Source organism: Sparus aurata, chromosome 9, assembly GCF_900880675.1.
Source record: "Sparus aurata chromosome 9, fSpaAur1.1, whole genome shotgun sequence".
NCBI classification, from domain to species: Eukaryota; Metazoa; Chordata; class Actinopteri; order Spariformes; family Sparidae; genus Sparus; species Sparus aurata.
The window spans coordinates 23,677,104-23,700,020 of NC_044195.1; the positions used below are offsets into that span (position 1 = coordinate 23,677,104).

The following is a 22,917-nucleotide window of genomic DNA, read 5'->3' on the forward strand; positions in this document are numbered from 1 at the left end:
TACAAATCATTTCCACATTAAGTGTGATTTTAGTCTGCAATTACTGTAAACAAACATAAGCATTTGCCAAGTGCTCTGGCAGCCGGTACCAGCCTTTACAGTACTTTTTTTTACATGACTGACCCATTTTAAAATTCCTAAACCAACACGAATTCATTAACTTTATACTCTGGGATAGAGGATGTACGACCGATGTACGAACATCAACCCCTAACTATGTGGTATTTAAAACAGCAGATGTAAATCTGAGCGCCAGACTGATCGCGTTGGCTCGATTTATTGTCTTTATATTTCTTTCTTTCTATATATCTCTCCACACTTAATAGTAGCAATCAATCAAATCGATTAGTGGTGATTATAAATCATTTAAGTAATTCTACAGCAAAACAAAAAGGTTACATGTCATCATTTGCTGTTTGTCCTTTTCATTTATGATGGTAAATGAAGAGTTTTGGCTGGACAAAACAAGAAATTAGAAAACGTTACTTTGGACTCTTCCTCTCGTTAAAGCTGCGTGCTTCATTTCCATCAGTACCCTTTTTCAACAAGCTTGAAGTTAGTCACCTAACTGGCAATAATTAGGTGGTGGTGTGAGAACAGTGAGAACATTTTCTCAGGTTAAATGACTAAACTGCAAAGTGACACTGCCATTTAAGGCTGTTCATCCAAATGGCGTCTGTAGTCAGGTTTGGACATTTAACCACCCACAGAAGACACATGTGAACACGTGAGCTTTAAAACGTGGTAGCACTCTTAAAATGTCCCAAATGCCTGCAAGGCAAGGCAGTCTATTGGAACGATTCCAAAACTTTTGGTGAATATGAATCATTTACACACCAAACCATGTTAATGTTGAGGTTTAAAAATACAAAAATTCTCCTTAAAGTCGTGATCATTTAAGTCAATTTTTTTTAACCAAAAAAAGGTCTAAATGTCAAAATGTGCTGCTTTTCTTTGTTAGTTATGATAGTTAATAAAGAGTCTTTGGCTTTTTGAACTATTTGTTGTAAGAATGAAGCAATTAAAAGATCTCAGATAACTTCTAATGAGCACTTTCCACATTTTTCCACATTTTTCTCAATTCATCTTGAAAAAAGTTGGGCGATTAATAGATAATGACGATACATGTTGGTCACAGCCCCACTTAAAAAAGTCAGAGTCTCAGAGGCTGCACAATATCTAGTGAAAATGGCAGCCGGCGTAATGTCCCTGGAGATGAATTTAATAGCAGAAGTGTTTCATTATACCAGTGTTTCCATTGTTCCCAGTCTGATAGAACACAGCCAGAGGGAGGGTGGAATTTGACCTCACTTCTCCATGCTTACATAATCCCTGTCCTGGAGGGAAAAAACTGCCAGATCCCTCTTACACACACACACACACACACACACACACATATATACACACACCAGACCCCAAGCCAAAAATTCACTACATAACTGCCGCTGGGCATTTCACTGCACACTCCCTTCATTTCTAACATACTACCATGACCAGCTACACACCCCTTAAACACACACACACACACCGACACACACCAGCCTCTTTCTCCAGGTCCAGCACTGTGAAAGGTTACGAAGTTCGTCTTAAAAACAAGATGTGGCCAAACAACACACGCACATGATGATTTATGCGCACACTGTACAAAATACATATCATTTCTGAGCACACATACAAAACCACCAGAAAACGCCACCCTGAGATGCATTTGCCAAATAAAATATGCACACTTTCTTCATAAACAAAATACATATACTCACACACACACACACACACACACACACACAAACTCACAGGGCCAGCAGTGGATGTTTGGACACAGACGTCAGAGTGGAAAGCTGATCACACTTGTACTGAAGCCATGAGCACTGTGGATCAGAGTGTGTCCCGAAATAACCTGAAATGTTCTTATCTGACCCCCGAAAATTCACACACATGCAGCAGATGAGTCTCACACTTGTCCTCGGCGAACGAAAGGCAAACTTATAATAACCATAACATCATTCGTTAGGTGTTACTCGTTAGCGAATTCATCATGGCCATCTGGTTTTTCACTATTACTGTCACGCTGAGAGCGAAGAGGATGGACTGGAACGCGAGAGATGGCAGACGGGCAGATCAATAGCAGAACTTTATTCAGAAATAAAAACTGAACAGACGACTCAAGTAAGACCAAACTAACAACTGGACTTAAATACAAACAAAGATGAAGAGGGGATGGGGTGCAGGTGAAGAAAGGAGGGGAAGCACAGGTGAGGCAGGTGAACTGATGAAACAAGAGAGCAGGATAGGGCTGGGCTAACAACGCTGATGCAGGGCAGGTGTAAAGGGAACTTTACTGGAGAAATGCGAGTTGGCTTTTATTATGAAGTGGGCTAGTCACAGGAAATGCAATGTGTTCAGTGAGTTTGGCCCTTACAGCTGTAACATCAAACATGTGTATACAGAGAAAAACAATGATAATGTTTGGTATTTGTAGACAGCTGATCCATTTCGAATTTGTCAGGGAGTAGTTTTATACAGTCTGTGGGAGTAATGGAACAAGACGCTTCCCAGCCTTGCACACCTGACCCAAACAGGCAAAACCCTCCAGCAGCTGTGCAATAACGCACTGGCTGCACCCGACTGGACGAACGGTACTCTATGCAGAGTGGCTTTGCATTTGCATAAAGTAGCCAGAATTCAACTCAATGCAAATAAAGAGCATGCAAGGTGACGCCCCGTTTCACTCATTAACCTTATCAGGTTTCTCTATTGGCATTTGGTATTAAATCCAAAATATTGTTGAAAAGGCGCTTTTGCTTTTCACTTTGACATCAAATCTTCCGCAATCTTCTTGCCGGTCAACTGTCCTTACTCTCGTCTCATTATAAGTGAAGTCTAACTACTGCTAGTCTGTGCTGCGGCAGACATCTTTAGTTTACAACTGTTGCGTCCGTTGTCCGACAGAGTATTGATTTTTAAATTAGCAAAACGAAGGCGGTGGGCAAGTAATCAATGTATGTTAAACCCCCGTCTAACACTGCAACAGAGCCCACTACTTCATCAAGACTATGAGGCTTTGTGAGTAATTATATGATACAAAACTGCTCTAACTCTTTAAATATTCAGTTTCAATGATTTATACCTCGTGAAAAAAACATTAGCTTCCTTTGGAGTCTTTGGTAAAATGTTTAAGTGTAGTCAAAGTCCAAGACATTCAAACTTCTGAGTGGTCCAATTAACAGATTTCATAAAGCAATTTCTTGTAAGGTTGAAGGGAAAAGATCCTTCGGGAGGGAATGAACCATCTCCGAGAGTTCAATCAGTCCTACGGGTAAAGTAAAAAAGAGGTGGAAAAGAATGATTTCACCGGGATCCATAAACACTGCTGTGATGAATTGAAGTTGAGAGCTGTGAGAATGAACAGCAGGTCGATGAAGAGGAAGACCTGTATTTGCTGCCATGTTTCCAAATTCTCTTCAGATGTGTGTGTATCTGTGTGTGTGTGTGTGTGTGTGTGTGTGTGTGTGTGTGTGTGTGTGCGCGCACAATGATCTCTCTTCTCTACTCCAGCCAAGACTCTGTTTCCTGCCAAGTCTAAAGTGGGTGGTGGGTGCATTTCAACATCTCTCCATTACAGAGAAAGATGAGGAGGAGGCGGTGGTGGAGGAGTCGTTTTTTTTTGCAACAAGACAGGAAGGAACAGAAACGTATTAACACATATAGAGTACACACACCTGCACTGTCTGACACCTGGGAAAACCACAGTGTGTTTCCACGAATCTGTTACCCCGAGAGAACCGTTCCACTTTTTCGAGCACATCGCCGGTGGAACCTCATCCGTTATTACAACAGACACACACGCATAACGTTGATGCAGCTGGAGGAGTCAGAGTCTCAGCACCAGAGTAAAACTACCTGAAGTCACAAACGATTACTCCCACAGTAGAAGCCGCTCGGAGCAATTTTACACACCAACAGTCCCAGCTGGCAGCAGGAGGTGACTCTGGTTTGGCCTGAATGTCGCCGGATTCATTAATCAGAAACCATGTAATGTCATGCCAGTAGAGAAGCTGTGACTTTCCCACCAGGAAGTGGCACATGAACGCCCACCCACATCGAACAGGATTGTAGATGGTGCGATAATTATGAAGTTGTTGCTTTACACAACATGGCACGTTTTATTGCTTCATGTGTTGTAAAATAAAACTGCTTATATGTAATCATCTATTTTAGATGGTGATATACATCCTGCTGCTCTTAACAAGTGTAGGATTGTTATTTATTATCATTCACACTCCTGAAGTGTGAATTTGAAATCTCTTCTTTTTACATGTTAAGGAAATATAAACTCTGCAGCTATTGTGCTTTTGAGTAATTTTGAAGTTTTCTAAAATAGGACACAATGGGGTTTTTGGACATATCTGTTGGCTTGGGCCACTGGAGCTACAGCTGTATCCATGTTCCAGGGCTGGAACATGTCAACGCTACCTAATCAGTATGCAAAAGATAGCAATGTGATTTGTTCTACACACACTTGAAATGTATTTCCATGTTGTCTGACAATCGCAGGATATCCAAGAAGGGTTGAAAAGAGAAAGAAATCATCTTTTGAGACAAAATAACTTTGTTTTTACATTGGAAACAAACCCCACCCTCCTGTGTGTCTAAATTCTAATATCTGTGCAACTCTGAATACCTACAATCTGATGAGTGAGACATACTGTATCTACATGCTGTTCTGTGCCATGTTTTCAATGCAACCTCAAAACCACTTGCACTGTCTGATGGATTGACCAGTGGCCAGTGACATCTCACCCTCATCTCCATAGTAACAATAGGACCCAGCATAAGGGGGTTAACCCTTAACCTAATGTGTGTCTCTGTGTGTGTGTGTCCATGTGTGTATTTGTGCAACTGGGGGATGGGATTGATGGGATTCCAACCATACACCCGTGGGAATAGCAGTCAAGCTCCAAAGCTTGTTTAGGCTTTAACACCCATTATGCATCTACCACCCCCCCAAACTAAACACCACATACGCACACCATCTCCTTGCACCATCACACAAGCCATAGGCTTCAGTCAACCACTTCCATGTCTCCATCCATCAATCAATCATTTGACCCAGCAACAGTCCAGCAACACTACGTAAAGAAAGAACATACCAGGGTCACAGTAGCTGGTCAGATGATGGCACGAATTTGTACATGAGTTGACGACATTGATCTTCCTCATTTTGGCATATTATCAGCATGATAACCAAACCTGTCAACACTACTCATATCCAAATTCTACCATATAAAGTTTTGCCAAAAGCGGATATTTCCAGGTGTTCAAATCAGGAAAAGAAGCAAAATTACCATTTATTGCTAATCATCTCTGGCCCAGCTGTTGGCCCCCCTCTGGCCACCCTCTGATTACTGAATAAAATACACTAGTTGCCAGTGAATCTACTGAAAATATTTCAAAGCAGAGTAAAAAATAAATGCACTTTTATAGCCTCTTCCTGGAGGACAAGAGTAAAATTGTGGGGGAAACACTGACACAGTAATCTTCGGCATGAAAACAGTTTAAACGACAAAATGTTGAATACTGACTGTGGGCAGCTTCCCCGCAAAACCATTCAAAATCCAATTGTACCTTGTGTTTACTGGTGGAAAATAGAACTGGTAAACAAACATACAAGCATGCAAATAGATGAATGCATGCTCTACGTTTGCATACACACTTTTGTACGCACGGACACACACACACACACGCGCACACACACACACAATGAATAAAAAAAGCATAATTCCCAAGATATCCCAGAAGGCACAGAGCGCAGTCATCTAGTTTTAACTACTCCTTAAATGGCAGCATATGCATGAGCGTGTGTGTGTGTGTGTGTGTGTGTGTGTGTGTGTGTGTGTGTGTGTGTGTGGAGGGAAGCTTCATTATGTGGTAACACTGAAATTAATCAAGATCTCTGCACATGGACATCAGAGGAAAAGCGAGAAGGAAGATGAGAAAGAATGAGTAAAGAGTGACCGAGGAATAGAGATGTGTTTGTGTGCGAGCCTGTTCATTTAACAATCTGGGTTGAGAAAGGTTGAGAAGGCAGAGAGAGAGAAGTGCTACACACATACACACACACACACACACACAAACACACATTCATGCATAAAGAAAGAAATGTGTCCAGAGAGATATTCACAGACTTGAGAAGATGAGTTCTGTGCGTCTGTGTAGCCATGTGTGTGAGTGTGTGTGTGTGTGCGTGTGTGCGCGCGTGTGTGTGTGTATACAGTGTCAGACCTTCGTTCAGTATTTATGAAGTGAGGGGGTAATGTGAAGGTAATGACTGAGAACTTGTTGTTTACTGCAAGAGATCGTTAGTTTATAACATTAATGAATGTGTGTTCGAGTCTGTGTACTGTGTGTGTGTGAGTGTGCGTGCGTGCGTGTGTGTGTGAGAAGAAACACAGAAAAATGAGGCTCTGTCTTACTCTGTTGTTGTGGAGGTGAGGGAGATATCAAGATTAAGTATGAATGGGGCTGTAGAGCAGGAAATGTTGTGTGTTTGCTTTAGTATTTCTATGTTTTGAGGGTGAGGATTTTTGGTAAAGTGAGGACATTACAGTCCATAGAACTTCTTAAAAACACGACGGTTCTTGAAAGAATGGGTTTGAACTAGCTTTATGTTAGATGTGTGGGTGTGTGTATATCCTAAGTACAATACAACACAAAAGACACAGGTTTAAAGGATCATTACAGGCCTTGGTAACAGACTATATCCTTTTTGAAACCCCGACCTAATCCTTACACACACACATATGGGAATGACAAGGCAAAGCGATGTCTCACTCCCAAGATGAAAGCAAGTAGCATCGTTGCTGCAGTAAGTTGCCAAGGTAACCTCGGGCGTCACCGCAGCAACCCCAGGTAAATACAGGTATGGGTGAGGATCAAGGGTTGGGATCATTTAGTCACGCTGCTTTGATGGGAACTGGACAGGCAGAGTGTAGGCAGCAAATTGCAGCAGGTTTTCCCGCAGCTGTTCATGTGTGCAGAAACACAACCTGATCACAGCATTGCCCTCTGCTGCAATTTGCTTACATATTTGATCATAGATCAGCGGAACGTTGGGTGTCCGACATGAGTTGATTCAGATGTGACATTTTGATTGTACGAGCTCTGGAGTACCCTCCAGTGGTTTACATCTCACAAAAACGTGATCCCCGTGCAGAGCTGCTCAAAACACGCTGTTCGGTACAGATTATCTGGTAATGTGAGGGGTTTCCAGATCCAGTATAAGCCTCCTGAACTGCCCACAGCGGGGCTGCCTCTATAACGTCAAACATCTTTGACATTTACCATTAAAATCTGGATGATAACATCAGAACTCTCAGAGCCAGACCACAACAACCAATGAGAGCAGCATCCTGGAGTAGCTGACGGTGCTGCCAAGACACAGTAAACATTCTAGCCCTTGGGGGCTAACGGTAGCTAGCATACTGCTATTGACAGAAAGTTACCACCCAGATTCTTAGGCCCATCTTTACCGTGTAAGCGTTGGACCGCAGCTGAGTCAATTTGCACACAGCAGATTGCACCAGATAGGAACAAAAACAGCCGAATGGCATAGTGCATCAGGAAATTATCAAAATAAAACACCCTGTGCGCCACTTTAAGGAGGACAGAACAAAACAGTGTTGCACACGCCAGGTAACAGACACCTGCCCTGTGGAAGGGGTTAAAATCTCATCCAGACTTGTTTAACCTTCTGCTTTTGTTTGTTTCCACTGCAACACGTTACAAATTGTAGCACCACGCCAATCTCCATTTTGTTTAGGTCTGTTTCCCCATGAGATCATGTGAGGTGGGGCATTGCTCTCTCTTGGATGATAACTTTATCTGTAGTGTGTGATGTGCCATTATTTACAATCTTGTAGTGTGCGCATGTTTAAGATAAGAGAAGAAAACCTGTCAGGTTTCTTCTCATGTGTACAGTTAGTATTTTAAAAGTCCCAGCGCGAGGCCAACTTCAGACTGCAAAGCGCTGCCAGTGTGTAAGAGTTATTTACTGTACATTCAAAATGTATTAATATTGAATGTGTCCAAATTGCAACATATTTGCGTTACACTTCACTTCCTTGGGTCCTCAGCAACACACCTGCCAAGTGTCAAGTAGCTCAGATGGACGGTTCTTGAGATATGACAGAGGTGCTCTGCTTTATAGTCAGATTGTATTCACATTCCTGTTTGAACATTCAGTTGATCAAAATATAAAACGTTTAATACTTTCAACACAGTTGAAAAAAATAATCTTCACCCAGACAATTGTAAAAATCTATCCTTGACAGGCAGAGGATCAAATAAATAGACGAGCCTCATGAATACCAAACAGGAACCTGGGTTAGTCACTCAGGTGTAGAAGAGGGACCATGTTTAAAAGCTCCCCCTCCCTCAAAGAACGATCACTCCAGGAGGACAAGTTCCTTCCAAGGCCGACCAGCCGAGGCCAGTAAAAATTCATGACTCTCCAGGAGTCATCCACCAGTGACAATGCTACTGTAGGTGTGGATTAAATACAATTCAATGCCTGCTGTTATGAGCACTCTACTTTCAAACCTTTGTGCCAACTAAAAAACTTTTGATCAAATCAAAGTCAGTACACGCAAAAGGTTCTGTGAATTTGTTTCTAGTTGGCTGCATGTTGTGTTGAAAAAGCCATCAGATGAGTTTCTCTCTTGACTGGTTGAGGTTGAGTTAAAGGAGAACTTCAGTCGATTTAAACATCCAGCTTCATTGCTCAAGCTACCCTTGACTTGCCAGTACCGAAGACGTGAACACATTTGGTCCAACCATTACAGAGCTCCGTGAACGACGGATTGACTAGTTTGGTCTAGCTACCGGAACACACACATGTCAACAAACCGATATGTAGCTCCTTGCACAAACACACTGTTTTAACTACTTTTTTATTCATTTTGAGTCATACACGCTACAGTGCTGTGTTGTGTCTGCTGATGTTGCGTAACTTTTGATGTGAGATGTGGAGCATGTTAAGACGCTTAAAACACAGTGTAAAGTTCTGACCCCATGCTGTTAGCTGTCAATGCTAAATCTCCGTTCACGGAGCTCTGTAATGGTTGGACCAAATGTGTTCGCATCTTCGGTACTGGCAAGTCAAGGGTAGCTTGAGCAATGAAGCTGCATGTTTAAAACGACCAAAGTTCTCCTTTAAACTATAGTTGGTTGAATCGTGGGGTCTCCAAGCACAGGATATTAAATAAATACATCATTCTAAAACGAGCTATGCTGCATGCTGTCCTGTGTGAAAATGAGTCCAACGATAACAAAGTAAAGTGTTTCTACGAGTGCGTAGCTCTGTATGTGTTCCATGTGTCCAAGACCGTGACCTGATTTGGCAGGAAACGTGCAAGATGACATATGGCACAAAGAAAGAGCCGCAACTCACTTTGAAGTGCTCTTCGAGTGAGCGTAGAAACAAACACACAACCTAGAAAAAGCATAAACAGAGTGCATGACTCCACCAAGGCTGAATGATCCTCCAAATGTGTTTTGTCAGTAATGAGAACTGTTTTGAAAATCTGTTGATTGAATCACTGGATTGATAGATATTCACAACATGCGTGTGCCAGATTTCTGTCTTTTGAGTTAGTGTAGCACTCAACAAGAAACTAGAGAAAATGTCTCACACAATGTTAAGAAATACTTTTACAGCTATTGAATTTATATGTGGCACCCGGCCCGAAATCCGACGACAGATACCTGGATCTGGATACCGGGCTATCGAATGAACACACAAACAGATCATCACGACTGAAAACATAACCTCTTTGGAAGCGGTAACAAGAACAGTTCCCAGTGGTATCAGCTGGAGTGAAGTTATTAAAGACCTGAAAAAACTCGAATAACTGCATTTAAGAATTTCACCTTTTTAAAGTTACAGTATTTAAGTACGTGAAGCAATCTCCATGTATTAATCACTTTGTATTTCCCATGTGTGAACAGAACTTAGAAAATTAGACCTCCCCCAACTTTCTCAGCTCCCTATAAAAGCCTGCAGGCACATTTCTATGAAACTGCAAGATCCTGGGGAAAAAAAACGAAAGGATGTGACATTTATGCCGCTCCCAAGTGCCTTGCCTTACATTTGCTACCCCAGAGTGCCGAAGTCACGCCCCTACACAACCCTCCCCACGGAACCTTACTTCAGAAAAAAACTATGTATGGTAGTAAACAGAGAGAGAGACAAATCATTGCTGATCCCACTTGAGTTGTGCCATGAACTACACATGCGATGTGTGGGAATTTAAAAGATGATTTTGCGGCTCCTGTATACTCACTGACAAACTCTCCTTTCACATAACTGCAGTTACAATCATAATGTGGTATTGAGGATTAACCTGGCTAATATTCACTAATGCTAGCTATTTTGGTAACGGAGATGAAGTGCCGGCTAGCTACCGTAGCAAAACACTGTTTTGAGTGGGTATTGTCGACTAATTCATCCAGACTCCGAGGGTTAAACTGGCTGGTTAATTGGCTCGCTTGCCATTTGCAAATTACTTTATCAGCTCACTTTAGGAAGCAACCAACATCAGATCCATGCAGCAGAGAAACATTTCAGCTACCTGTATCTGTTTTGCCATCAACTTTCTGTATTTCTATTCATTTTCTGGTTCATATGCCAAGAATCAGGATATGGCTGTGATATAAACCAGAAATGAGAGCCATATCATGAGCTGAAGCAGCAACATTTGGTTTTCTGACAGACCAATCTGAGACTGGTTCCTGATGGACATCTTGTACTTTTTAAAAAAAAACAAAAACACGCTGAAATGTTCACACAAATGTATCACAGTCCCATGATTCAGCTTACACGACACTCTTATATTTTTAGAACACCTCGTCTGTTTGCAGACTGTATGTGTCTACACGCGCCTGTCAGGGGAACAAGTGGCGAGTCATCTCCGCAACAGCTGATGTACAGCACTGCAACTGAGGGAGCAGTTAGGGGGTTGCCAAAGTCATCAACTGCTAACAGGCTCAGCATTTTTTGTTTGGGGTAAATGAACAAAAACCATGCGACTAAGCACTTGAAGGCTTGAGTCTGTGCCCAGATTCAGCACAGAAAATATCAATGAATAGGTATGGGGAATATTCTTGTGAAAAAAAAACAAGATACTTATCTGTGTTAATATTATTCTAGGATGGTATTTGACATGTCCTGGCAAATTGTTTGCCTCTGAGAAGTTAATTTCACACAGATCTTGGAGGAAGAGAAATCTTCAACCTTGGTCAAAGCACGAAGACGGTGACAGAGGCTCTGAGAGCGCAAACAGCAGGACGAAATAAAGAAAAAGAAAAGAGCTCGTCTTTGCTGCTGACTCAGCATGTCTGCCTCTTCTGCCATTACCATAGCAACACATTCATTCTCATCTACAACCCTTAATACCTGATGTGGAGTGCTCTGTTTGACCCTTATGACTCCCTCAATAACTGCGGTGGTACTGCATTAGCGTGTCACTCAAAGACCGATTTAACTCCCTTTGCAAGACCCCTGCTCTTTGTGTGCAGGGGGGGAGGTGTACATCCACGTGCACACACACACACACACACACACACACACAACACACACTGTTAGAGCAGATTAATTCACACTTTCATCACCAGGCCTTGGTCTCACGAGAGCCTGGAGGAGACTTGGGCAAAGTGGCTGCGGGGGATTGAAGAGGGTAATGGGTTATAGGTGTGTGCGTGTGTGTGTGTGTGTGTGTGTGTGTGTGTGTGTGTGTAGTGTTCAGTGGGCAATAAAAGCTGCGTCTACTCTGGAGGGCTCTCTCCATGGGGTCCTAAAACAAACACAGACTGGCCACCACTACGTTCTTCCTGAGTGTGCGCAGTGTGTGTGTGACTCTGTCAGGTTAACAATCTCTCACACAACTTCTGAATTTCCTCTCATTTCTTTCTTTTCTTTACATCTTGTTTCCAGCCTTTCCAGTGTGAGGACTGGCTGCTGTTCCCTGTTTCCTGACACTGCAAACTGTTGGATTTTAGACTGTTGGTTACACTTTATTTGAGACGTCTCTATGTAACAATTTGCAGAAACTTATGTGTATCAATCTCTTTTTTACTGGGCACATGTGAGAGGACTGTAACATGACGTGAAAAATTAGACCTTCCGCACCTCGCTCGGTTCCCTATACAAGCCTGTGGACGATTTGCTCAAGATGTTTAATGCTGCTGGACCTTAGATTTCTTTGTGAAGGACTTGGATTTTCTGCGACGGTCCAAAGGATGTGACTTTATGCGCGTTCTCGAGTGCCTCGCTAACAGAAAGAAACAGTTGCTAACATTTAGGAATGAAATCTGCTAACGTAAACTAACAACCGGCTTCCAACACAACACAGAAGTTCCTCAGAGCACCTTCAAAGGATAGGTTCATCCAAAAAGGAAAATACAGTTACCATCTTCACAGCCCAACGCTGACAGAAAGTCAGGTGAAGTTTCATAGTCCATAAAACATTTCTGGAGCTTCACAGCAAAACAGCGTAGCAGTGTTCTCCTAAACAACTGAAGCAGATGGGGACTGGAAACACAGATGAAATGGCTCCACGCAGCTCATCAAGCAACTTGATTTGAAGATGTGTTTTTTGAACCTTTGACATGCATTCGAGCCTGTGCACCCACTTTAGACAAGGTGTGCACTGACGCTTTGAGCTGAGCAGCTAAGGTGAAGATTATGGCTTCAAAAATTACATCTTTTCAAATCAATTCGGGGGCTCACAGCTTCCGAAAACTTGGCTTATGCCAGAGCTCCGAGTCCACATCTACTTCAGTTGTTAAGCGAGATACTGCAACACTGTTTTGCTGTGAAGCTGGTCGTGGACTATGAAACCTCTATCAAGACGAGGGTGAGTCAAAATTGACTGAATTTTCATTTATGGGCGAACTAATCTTCTAAGCTCTGTAGGAAGTCATAGGCGCTTGTTTAAACAGTACAAAATGATCGACGACTTTGCCTTTTGTGCAGTTTGAATCCAAACATGTTACCACTCTTAAATCGCTACATTGCAGCTTGTTTCTTGTGTGCACCAGGCATCAAAATTGGCCTGCAGGGACCGCTAAAGTTTATTGAGTGAATTGAAATTGAGCGCTAAGTGTTAGTGGAAATGTCACTGAGGGTTTGGATTCCTGTTCATCGCCGTGAATGAGTGACTGCCCGCCGCCGCTGCACTTCATCACACCAAAGCGCTCCACTGCTCCAATCAATGGCCAGGCGATGCCTGATAGGGTCTCTTTGTGCCGAGTGCTGTACGAGGGTGTGAAAGCTGATGACAAAAGCCTTTGTTAGCCTGATAACTCACTGCATCCCTCTTGCCGGGGACATCATGAAACTCAGAGAAGAGGCTGCTGAGGGGGAGACATGAACACACCTGCCTGCGACCACCCCTTACGCACTCCAGCTCGGAAGAAATCCCACTGCATTTAACAGCTCACCTTAGACAAATACAGCATATCCGTCTCAACAAGTCGCGACACGAAGTCTGAAAATGTTGCTTTTCTTTAAAGGAAATCAAGCTGTGAGTGAGGTGAGGTCATGACAATCCACCCGCTGAGTTTTTTTTTTTTTCAAGATTCGTGGACAAGATTTTAAGATTCCAGTCGAGGGAACATTTCCTTGCAGCCTTATCACGTTTTCTGTCTGATTGCCACATTACAGCCACATTCCTCGACACATCTCTCATTACTGCTGGGAGAGACAATGCTCTGGATGCACTGCACTGCTCTCCACTCCTCTTCCCATTGAGCATCGGGGTTATGAAACCTGCACACTCTGCTGCAGCCTGTGGGCGACTGGGCTTCACCAGGACTATGGCAACAAGGGGATCGCAGACAGGTGACCCCTTATAGGTCTACAGCATGTCTCTCCTCCTCTCTCAGCTCACTTTAATTAAACCTCAGTGGGTTCACCGGATGCTCAAGCCACATCTGGGGATATCACAGGCACAACTGGTGAGGATAATTCAAGCAAAATCAATCAATAGACAACAATGTGCATCAGTCTATAGAACCCACAGTGGAAGGAAAACTTGGACTCTGCTTCCAAGTTTATTCCTTATGGTTGTTGTCAAACAATCTGCTGCAATCAGCCTCACTGCGTGTACAGTGTGTAAATGTGCATCTATATAACCGCGCAGCAGCTGGATACCAGCGCGGGCAGCATGCTGAACACGCTGTTCTCCATCTCCAGCGATCATCAGACATAAACAGAGGGGGGGGGGGGGGGGGGGGATCTGTCCGCACGATGGACCTCCAGAACCACATTCTGCCGCCGCTCTGTGGGAACCGAGCTTAAAGTTGTGTTCTGTGCGCGCCGAATTGAAAAAAAAGGGGGGCTCGTAAAACTGTGGGATGCGGGTGGTTTTGTGAAACATTTAAACATAGTTTCACAGAGAGAGGCGCTGATTAGATACATTCATTGTGTTTAACGGGGGAAAGTGACCAACCTTGACAGGCGAGCTCCTGGTGGCGACGGGCAGCTCTCTAATCGCGCTGCCCGGGGGAGAAGCGGATATCCCGGCTGCGTACCCCTGCAGCGAGCCCACGGCGAGGGACTGCCTGCCGCCTGCTCCCACTCCTCCTCCTCCTCCTCCGCTCCCTCGCTGGGGCCGCTGCTTGATACCGTCCAGGAGGCGAACCAGGAGGATGTTCGCAGGCAGGTCGTCCACCCCGCAGTCCACCAGAATGCGGCACTCCGGGCAGCGGAGCTCGTTCCGGGAGCTGACGATGTTTTCCAAGCAGCGGCGGCAGAAGGTGTGCTGGCACGGCAGCACCTTGGCCGTGGTGTCCAGGCGCTCCAGGCACACCGAGCACTCCAGCAGATCCAGCAGCGACGAGGACTCGTCCATGTCGGCGGAGAGGGTGAGCATCTGGGCTTCAGTGTCCGTGGGGACGCCGCGGCGACTGGTTCGTGTACCGGAGAAATGAACCGGGGGCGCAGAACATTCTGGGAGGCAGCCAGCGGGACGCGCCACGACCGAGTCCCCCCGCGTAGAGCACTTAATACCGGCGTGTTGTTGAAGCTCTCCTCCGCTGATCCGTACCTCTCTCCTTCTCTCCCCTCAACGTGTTTCTGTTTCTCCCGTTCTCTCTCTCTCTCTCTCTCTCCAGCAGCTGAGCAGAAAGCAGTGAGGTCACGCTCTCATCATCATCATCATCCGCGCGCCGATCAGAAATGCGGGGCGCGCTCACGCACCGCAGACAGATTGATACAGACGAGGAGAAAAAGAGAGACAACTACACCCAGCAGCTCCACCAACACCACCACTCACACCCACCAGCAGGCAGGCTCGCTTATTATCAGATTCCCCCTCACACCTTCACGCCGGAGCTGGTGTCACACCTTTTCCGACAAACCTGAGAGGCTGCTGGGAGGTTTCCTGTCATCTCACCTGCTCTGCGAGTGTTAATTCACAGAGTCCTCAGCTGTGATGCCAAGTTCGATCAAGAGCATAAATGTCCGTGCTTCAAACATTTCTCACAGGCTGCGCAACAAACACCAAATTAAACTTGTTGTTTTATTATTTTTTGTTGTTGTGGTTTTTAAAACCTGACAAGCGCAGGCATCATCTTTATTACCTCATCTGGTTGAAAAACGGGACTTTTGGTGAACAATAATTGGTTTCTGGCGACACCTGGTGGCCACCGGTCGATCCTTCTTTGTGTTTTTCCTTAAATCTCCCCGGTTTCATTCATTTTTACTGAACATATGCTCTGTAATTTCCCACTGTATAGACCACACGACATGCCAGTGTCGAGTTAAACTACTTAAACAATCTGACAAAAAGGGGAAAAAAAAACAATAATTATTCTGGCACCTAAAGGGATACACAATACACCCTTTTCAGGCATCATGAGATGAAGTGTGATCTGCGATGGGAATGTTGTTGGATAATTGCTCAGTTGGAGTTGCACAAACTGTTACATCATGTTGTAAATCACATTATTGGCAGCCACAGAGAAGATGAAGGTAAAAAAAAACGCAGCGCTTCCACAGAATCGTACCTTCAGGATGAATACTGTCATGTGCTGCGTGATGGACACAACACAGTCAAAGGGCAAGGAAGTGTGTGTGTGTGTGTGTGTGTGTGTGTGTGTGTGTGTGTGTGCGTGCGTGTGCGTGCATGCGTGTGTGTTTGTGTGTTGTTTCTCAGCCGTGACTGCAGGCTTGCTTTGCCTGTCCACCTGTTCAGACCTGCTCCTCGCTCACATTCAGCCCTGGAGGTGTAGGGAGGGAGTGATTGAACCAAATGTGTGCGTGTGAGTTAGCGCGCGTGTGCGTATGTGTGTGACATAATGACGCCTTCCTGGGTAGGGGTGGGCCCGCTATTTACCACCCACGACGAAAAAGCAAAGGGGTGGACCGCTGGTGTACAATGAGGAAGAGGGAGTGTGTGTTGTGTGTGTGTGTGTGTGTGTTGTGTGCAGCCTACAGCATTTACATTGATTAGACAGACACTGACAGTGTTGTTTACCTCACATGAAAAAGGACCAGCATTGCAAAGGTTTTTTTGATGTATATTCTTAATATCGTGCTATTTAGGTGCAGAAATGCAGATTTTGAAACTGAATGATTGTTCAGACAACAGCGAGATAGCACTGAAATACAGATAAAAGGGAAATCTGAACTGAAGCCCTGAATATTTTACTCCTGCAGGCCACGTGTGTGGTCGTACGTGTTTGACAGCTACACACAACAACACAGCAATAATGAAATCTTTTCTTGTGGTTAGAAATGCGGAATAAATTGTCACAGTGGGACCCAAAATCAAAAGAAAAACACAGCCACCAGAATAAATTGTTAGCCATGTTTGTATCTGCAAGCCTTGTAGCTTTAATTAAAAAAAATTGTGTTTTGACAAAGATGCATTTTTGGTCAGAAATACAATTGTTAAGGGTTAGAAAAACCTCATGTGGGGGCTTAGAATACCTGCTTTGGTCGCCACAAACACGACTGCAAATTGTCCAGAGGCCTCCTTGAAAACATCCATCCGTTTGATTTCACAAATACAGCTGGATTTGTTGGAAAGTCGTCTTAAACAATGGGTTTAAACGCCACAAACACGACTGAAGATGTGTAGACTTCTGTCTATGTTGCCACAAGCACGGGCGAGTTTTGTCCCCAAGGTCTCATTAAAAACACCAGGTTTTGTCACCACACACGGCTGAAAATTGTCCTGAGCATTCCTTACAATCATGCAGTGAGTCTTGAACTGTGGTCACTGGCTTAGCAGCTTCCCTGCCTTCAACTGCACCACCAGCCCTTCCGCCTCCAGATATGAAAGTCAGGTCATGTAATGTGAAAGTGGTATGACCCCTTTTGTCGGAATGTCAGGATGTTGCGTCGCCTCTGACATGTACAAATGTGGTTTTTCAGAATCGTTAGCAACAGTTTCTCCTAGAGACTTGGGGTGCAAAAGAAGGAAAGATAAAAGGTGCTTCTTCTCATAACTGGAAAAAAAAAATCTAAAATCAAGTGAAGGTCAAGTCCTTTGAAATAATTATGGGGTGACTGAAAGACTTTTTGCTGTGAGACAAAGCTGCCCTTGCATTTCATCTCCAGAGACCTACCACTTCTTACAGGTCTGTGTGTATCCCTGTGGCTGCAGAACATTGCGATTCTACAGCAATTCAGCCGCTAAAAAATGTGTGTGTTGTTGTTGTTGTTGCTGTTGTCGTCATCGAGCCCTGATTTTGTATGCCTCACCAGCACAAGCGGCCCACAAGTGCTGGCAACGAGCCCAAACTCATGGTGTCTCTCGCTCTCTCTATCGTACCCACTCATGTCTCATGCCCAGTGCGTTTCATCTGCTTAATACAATTCTCCACAGCCAATGATTCAGAATTAGAGGGGAACTACAGGGAGAGGCGAACAAAAAAAATGATTATTGGGTGAAAATCCCCTAAATCCATTTAAGCGGCGTCGCCAGGGCTCCCTGTTGGACGCGGCGCCGTCAATAACAAACAAAAGGTGGATGCTGCTTAACTAGCAGATGTGTCAATTAGGGATGATAACTAGCATCGCAAGCTCTGTGAGATGTCACCAAGACTGAGCTATGTCCAATAACCATACGCGTAATTAATGCATGTGCACACCACTAATGTAATGATGCATGTTGTGCTCACGCTGTACAGGCTGTCATGAGTCAGTGTTACAGGCTACTGATGGACACAGATTATGCATTTGTACAAGATGTTGTATATTCTTTTCATTTATTCATATACCTGATACAATATATATCATGTTGAAATTATTAGTTTATCTTAAACAGCATGTCCAGTTATTTCACATGTGAGCACCGGTTGTCGCATCATTACGTCATTCTGAACATCCTGTAGGTGCACTTCTGTCTCCATTTTCTTGACTATATTGCAATTTGTTGGTTCCATTTTCAATTTTATGACAGGGAGGAGAGAGAATTGTGCTTAGGTTTAGGCACAAAAACGCCTGTTTCAGTCACCACAAACTGCTGGAACAACTGAGCTGCCAGAACTGATGTTAGCTAAGTGCGTTTCTGAAAAAAACCACAGCTAACATGAAACTTCACATTTTCTTATGTTGCAACTTCACATTTCTTTAAGTTCAGTTTTCTATTTATCTCCTGTCACAATGCTGTGCTAATGCTCTGGTTAGGTTAAGGCACAAAAACAACATGGTTATCGTCAGGGAATCATCATGGTTTGGCTTAAAATATTGTGTAAATACTACTTTGAATTGCAGCCGTGCAAAAGTGATATGACAGGTTTCGTCAGTATAGTCTGTAGCCTATGACATGTACGTGTGGATGTATCCTGGTATCCTGGTGACTGGGCTGGCTGGATATCACAAGGTCTCCACGAATGCAGCTGGAAAGTCACCATCGCCTCCATAAAAATATCCAGTTGTGTCACACTTACAAATGTTGAAACACAGTCTCGAACTGTGGTCACTGGCTTGGCAGCTTCCTCACATCAGTCCGCGACCATCCTGTCCACCTCCTGATATGAAAGTCAGTTACACCTTTTCTGTCTTTTCAGTGGGCTTTTAGTGATTTATAATTTAGTGCTATTTTTGCATAACTGAAATGTTATTATTTTGTAATTGAATGATGTCTGGTGGGAAATTCTTGTGGTGATGATAAGCCGCGGAGTTCAACTTGACCTGACGCGTGTGTTCACACCTCTACATCGAACTTTCATCGCCTCCTTCATCGTCCTCGTGTTTTTAACAGTAATATCAACACTAACTCTCACTCGCTCCCTTTCCATCATCTCTATGTAAAAACAAGAGTTCTCCCGACGACTACCCTGGAGAAAGATTCAATCTCGTTCGCATGAGACGATCAAATATGATGAATAAGAAGTGTGTGAGTGTGTGAGTGAGTGTGTGTGTGATCTTCTCTGTGTACCTATACGTACCATACACCTCTCACCCATCCACCAATGTCCTTCGTTCATGCAAAAGTAGGTTAGCTGACACGGCAGTTACCATGGCAACCGGCTCTCTGCTTCCTTGTTGAAGAGTAGTTAGAGGATGTGTGTGTGTTCACAGACAATGTACATGAGGGTGGGGGGGGGGGGTAGACACTGACAGTGGTGCTAACAACGTCATGGAGTCTGTAGAGGGTTCACTGGTTCAGCATGTGATCCTCCGAGAACAGCTTTTTTTCCCCCACAACATAAAAAATGGAGGCAAGTTTTAGAGAGCGATATTTCGAATGAGATTCCAGAATGTTTTTTCATGACCTTTAGCATTGGAATATATGATCTGTGTTTGATCAGGAAGATGAAGTGAATATTTACTGGTTTTTAATGTGAACTGATTCAGACAAAGTTCTACATACATTCACACAAGTATGTAAATGTGGAATTCAGTGGAGTTTTTATCCCCCTTGTGGTTTTAAATGTAGACTTTTTCATTGAGGATCATTTGGTAGATATCAAATATTAGGTGGAAAAATATCAGCTATTGCATTTTTATGTTCTGTATTGCATCGGTTTCCATCTTTGAAAAGTGAAAAAGCATATTTTAAACTTCTCCTCTCAGAGCTCGAGCCTCCTTGGGGCTCATAAAAAAGCATGGGGAAGTTTGTTTTTAATGATTTTTTTCCCCTGCAAATTGAAGTTACCCTAACTTCATTATGCCGAGCAGTAAATTAGGCCTCCGCTGACTGCTATCTTCTCTGAGCTACAGTACTTTGATGTGCCGCTGAGGGGGGTTAAAACAGGATAGCCGGTCTGTGACAGCTGCTGCACTTAGGCTATCTGAATATTTAAACTCAGATCTCCAACATTAATGTTTGTTGACCTCAAGATTCTGTAGAGAATCAAAATACAATCTTCCAGTGATTAAATGTATTCATGGACCGAGAAAACATGACTCGAAAGCATGTTTGTTTAGCGCAGTTCATAAAAGAAACATGAAGGCAGCACACGACCCTGACGAACAAACATCACATGTGAAATGTGCCTTTTCACGCGTTAAGATTACAATTTCACATGTGACGGGCTATTTCAAAATGTCAAATTTTAACACAAGAAAAGAAAATAATCTCGTATTTGAACTGGACATGTACATGTGACTTTTTTTTTACATGTGAAATACAATCTCCAGGGGTTGAATCAAAACATGGAATCATTGTATATATTTGCTTCTTCTCATGACACTGCCGTATTTTCTCACAGCTCAGATGCAACTGGAACGTGTGAACTGGACATCTTGCCAAGTGATTTACATTTTTCACGTCAGTTACTCACAACCGTATGAGACGGGTAAATTCAAATTTCAATTCACATATTAAAAAGCCAATTTCCCGCATGAAATCACATGAAATTGGCTTTTCAATATGTTAATTCCACATTTTCACAATTTAATTGACCTGTAATTTGCTATTCTAAAGTGAACTAAAGCTTTAACATGTGAAAAAAATGGACATTTTCACAAGTGATTGGCTATTTAAACATGCAAATGGAAATGTCTACATGTCAGTATTACATTTTCAGTGATAAGTGATGTAGAAATAAAACATCGCATATCATATTCCTTTTCCTGGGTGACCGTGTGCCCGGTAACAAACAAAACTAGATATTGCCGTTTAGTGAGGCATCATAAATTCTGTTTCTCCGTTTTGTTTCCATCATCTGATTTATTACATTTCTTAGATTCTTTCGTGAATCCTGCAAAATGCTGAAGGAACCCCATCAGGTTATCTGTGCTCCTACACACCGTTTTATGTTGTGTTTCCTTATCAAATAATCCCTAATCTGATTTTGTTGAATCTTTGTTTGTCCCCTTTATACCTCAGCTTGTTTCATTGTATTGTCTCATATATTATACATGTCACATTATCTTAAATCTCGTTATATCCCATTTCACCTTCTGCTGAGGCAGTTGCGTGTGTTTTCGTGTTCAGCCATCCATCATAGTAAATACAGGTTTTGCTTAATATGTGTTTTTGTCCGGTGCGCGACGGAGCAGCCATCATTCTCTCAGCAGAACTCATCACTCTTCTTGTTATCCTCTCCTCATCCTCTCTTTATCCTCTGTTCTCATCTAATCTCTTCTCCTCTCATCCTCCTTTTCAGCCAGGAAGCCCCTGGATTGACATCAATGGGCCTCAAAAGGAACGAGGGAGACAGAGAGAGACATGAAGGGGGACGAGAGACGAGGACGGAGAGAGAGGGGCAGAGAGAGTGAAAGAGAAAAACAGAAAGTGACCAAGAAAGAGGAAGAAGATGGAGGTAAACAGAAGAAGAGAAACAGAAACAGTGGGAAAGACAGAGAGACGGCGAGGGGCAGAGTGAGTAATTACAGGACTCCCAGTGTTTTCAAAGCCCCTCTTTTATCTCACCCTTCCTGTGGCTGAGAAAAAGAGAAGCAGCGGAAAGAGGGGGGAGGAGGAGGAGGAGGAGGAGGAGGAGAGGAAGACTAAAGTCCAAGCTTTAGTCCAACTCAGACAACAGGCACCAGTCATCCACATCACACACACACAAGCAGACGACACACTCAAACTAATTTATAGCTTCTGTTTCAAAGACCTTTTCTCATCTGAAACAAGATGGTTGCATGTGTGTGTGTGTGTGTGTGCCTTATGTTAAGTACTTTAACATTGACAGTGGTAATATTGCTAATAAATACAGAAATATGTCCAACTTTTCTTTCTCAATCTGTGAACATTGTGCTTGTTATTTCTATGTTTCATGTCTGTCTATACATGTCAAAGGTGACACTGTACACCAACCAGTAGAAGTTGAAACTGTAGTGGTAGTATTAGTAGAAATAGAGAGTATAAAGTAAAGAAATACTACTTTGAACTGTATATATATGACAATATCAGTAATTAATAGCAATAGTAGCAATATGTGCAGTAGTAGTGATGGTTGCTGTTGGTAAATTTGGATTCTGTGGTGAACATTTTTTTCACTATCTTATAATTAAAAATTTAAAAAGTTACTGGCAGATTAATTAATTATGAAATGAACTGTCATCTTAATATGTAACTGTACTGTACTGTACAGTATATGAACATACACAGAAATTATGTAGCTATGTACATATTGAGAGAGAGAGAGTACTACGAGCAACATATAATATATAGAAATACAAAATAAAAGCACAGCTGTCCTTACATTTGCTAATGGTATACTTCTTTAAAACAAAAAATAAGGGAGTGTGTTTCAGTTTACTGATTATGTACATATCAGAAGTTATAGTTAGGGATACTTGTGTGTTTGTACTTATGATCAAGACATAGGCTAACTAAAGAAGAGTATATATAAGTATATTTGCCTTAAACAGACAGTTTCTAAACCTAAAGACTGTATTCATACTGGGGGGTTGACAGTTTCTGTCCTGAACTGGGATGTCGAGTTGAGTTT

At 43.1% G+C, this 22,917-nt stretch overlaps 1 protein-coding gene across 4 annotated transcripts in view; it reads right to left on the bottom strand.

Moving 5' to 3' along the window:
• LOC115588257 (E3 ubiquitin-protein ligase SH3RF3) overlaps nucleotides 1-15,556 on the bottom strand; it is a 113,859-nt gene extending 98,303 nt beyond the window's left edge. For 3 of the 4 annotated variants that reach the window (XM_030428725.1, XM_030428724.1, XM_030428727.1), the window contains exon 1: nucleotides 14,508-15,555. In XM_030428725.1, coding sequence (XP_030284585.1) covers nucleotides 14,508-14,930 — 423 coding nt within the window. In that variant the 5' untranslated portion in view covers nucleotides 14,931-15,555. Of the gene's footprint in view, nucleotides 1-14,507 lie in introns of all 4 variants that reach the window. The other variant, XM_030428726.1, reaches the window with a different exon arrangement.
• Nucleotides 15,557-22,917: the final 7,361 nt, after the last annotated feature.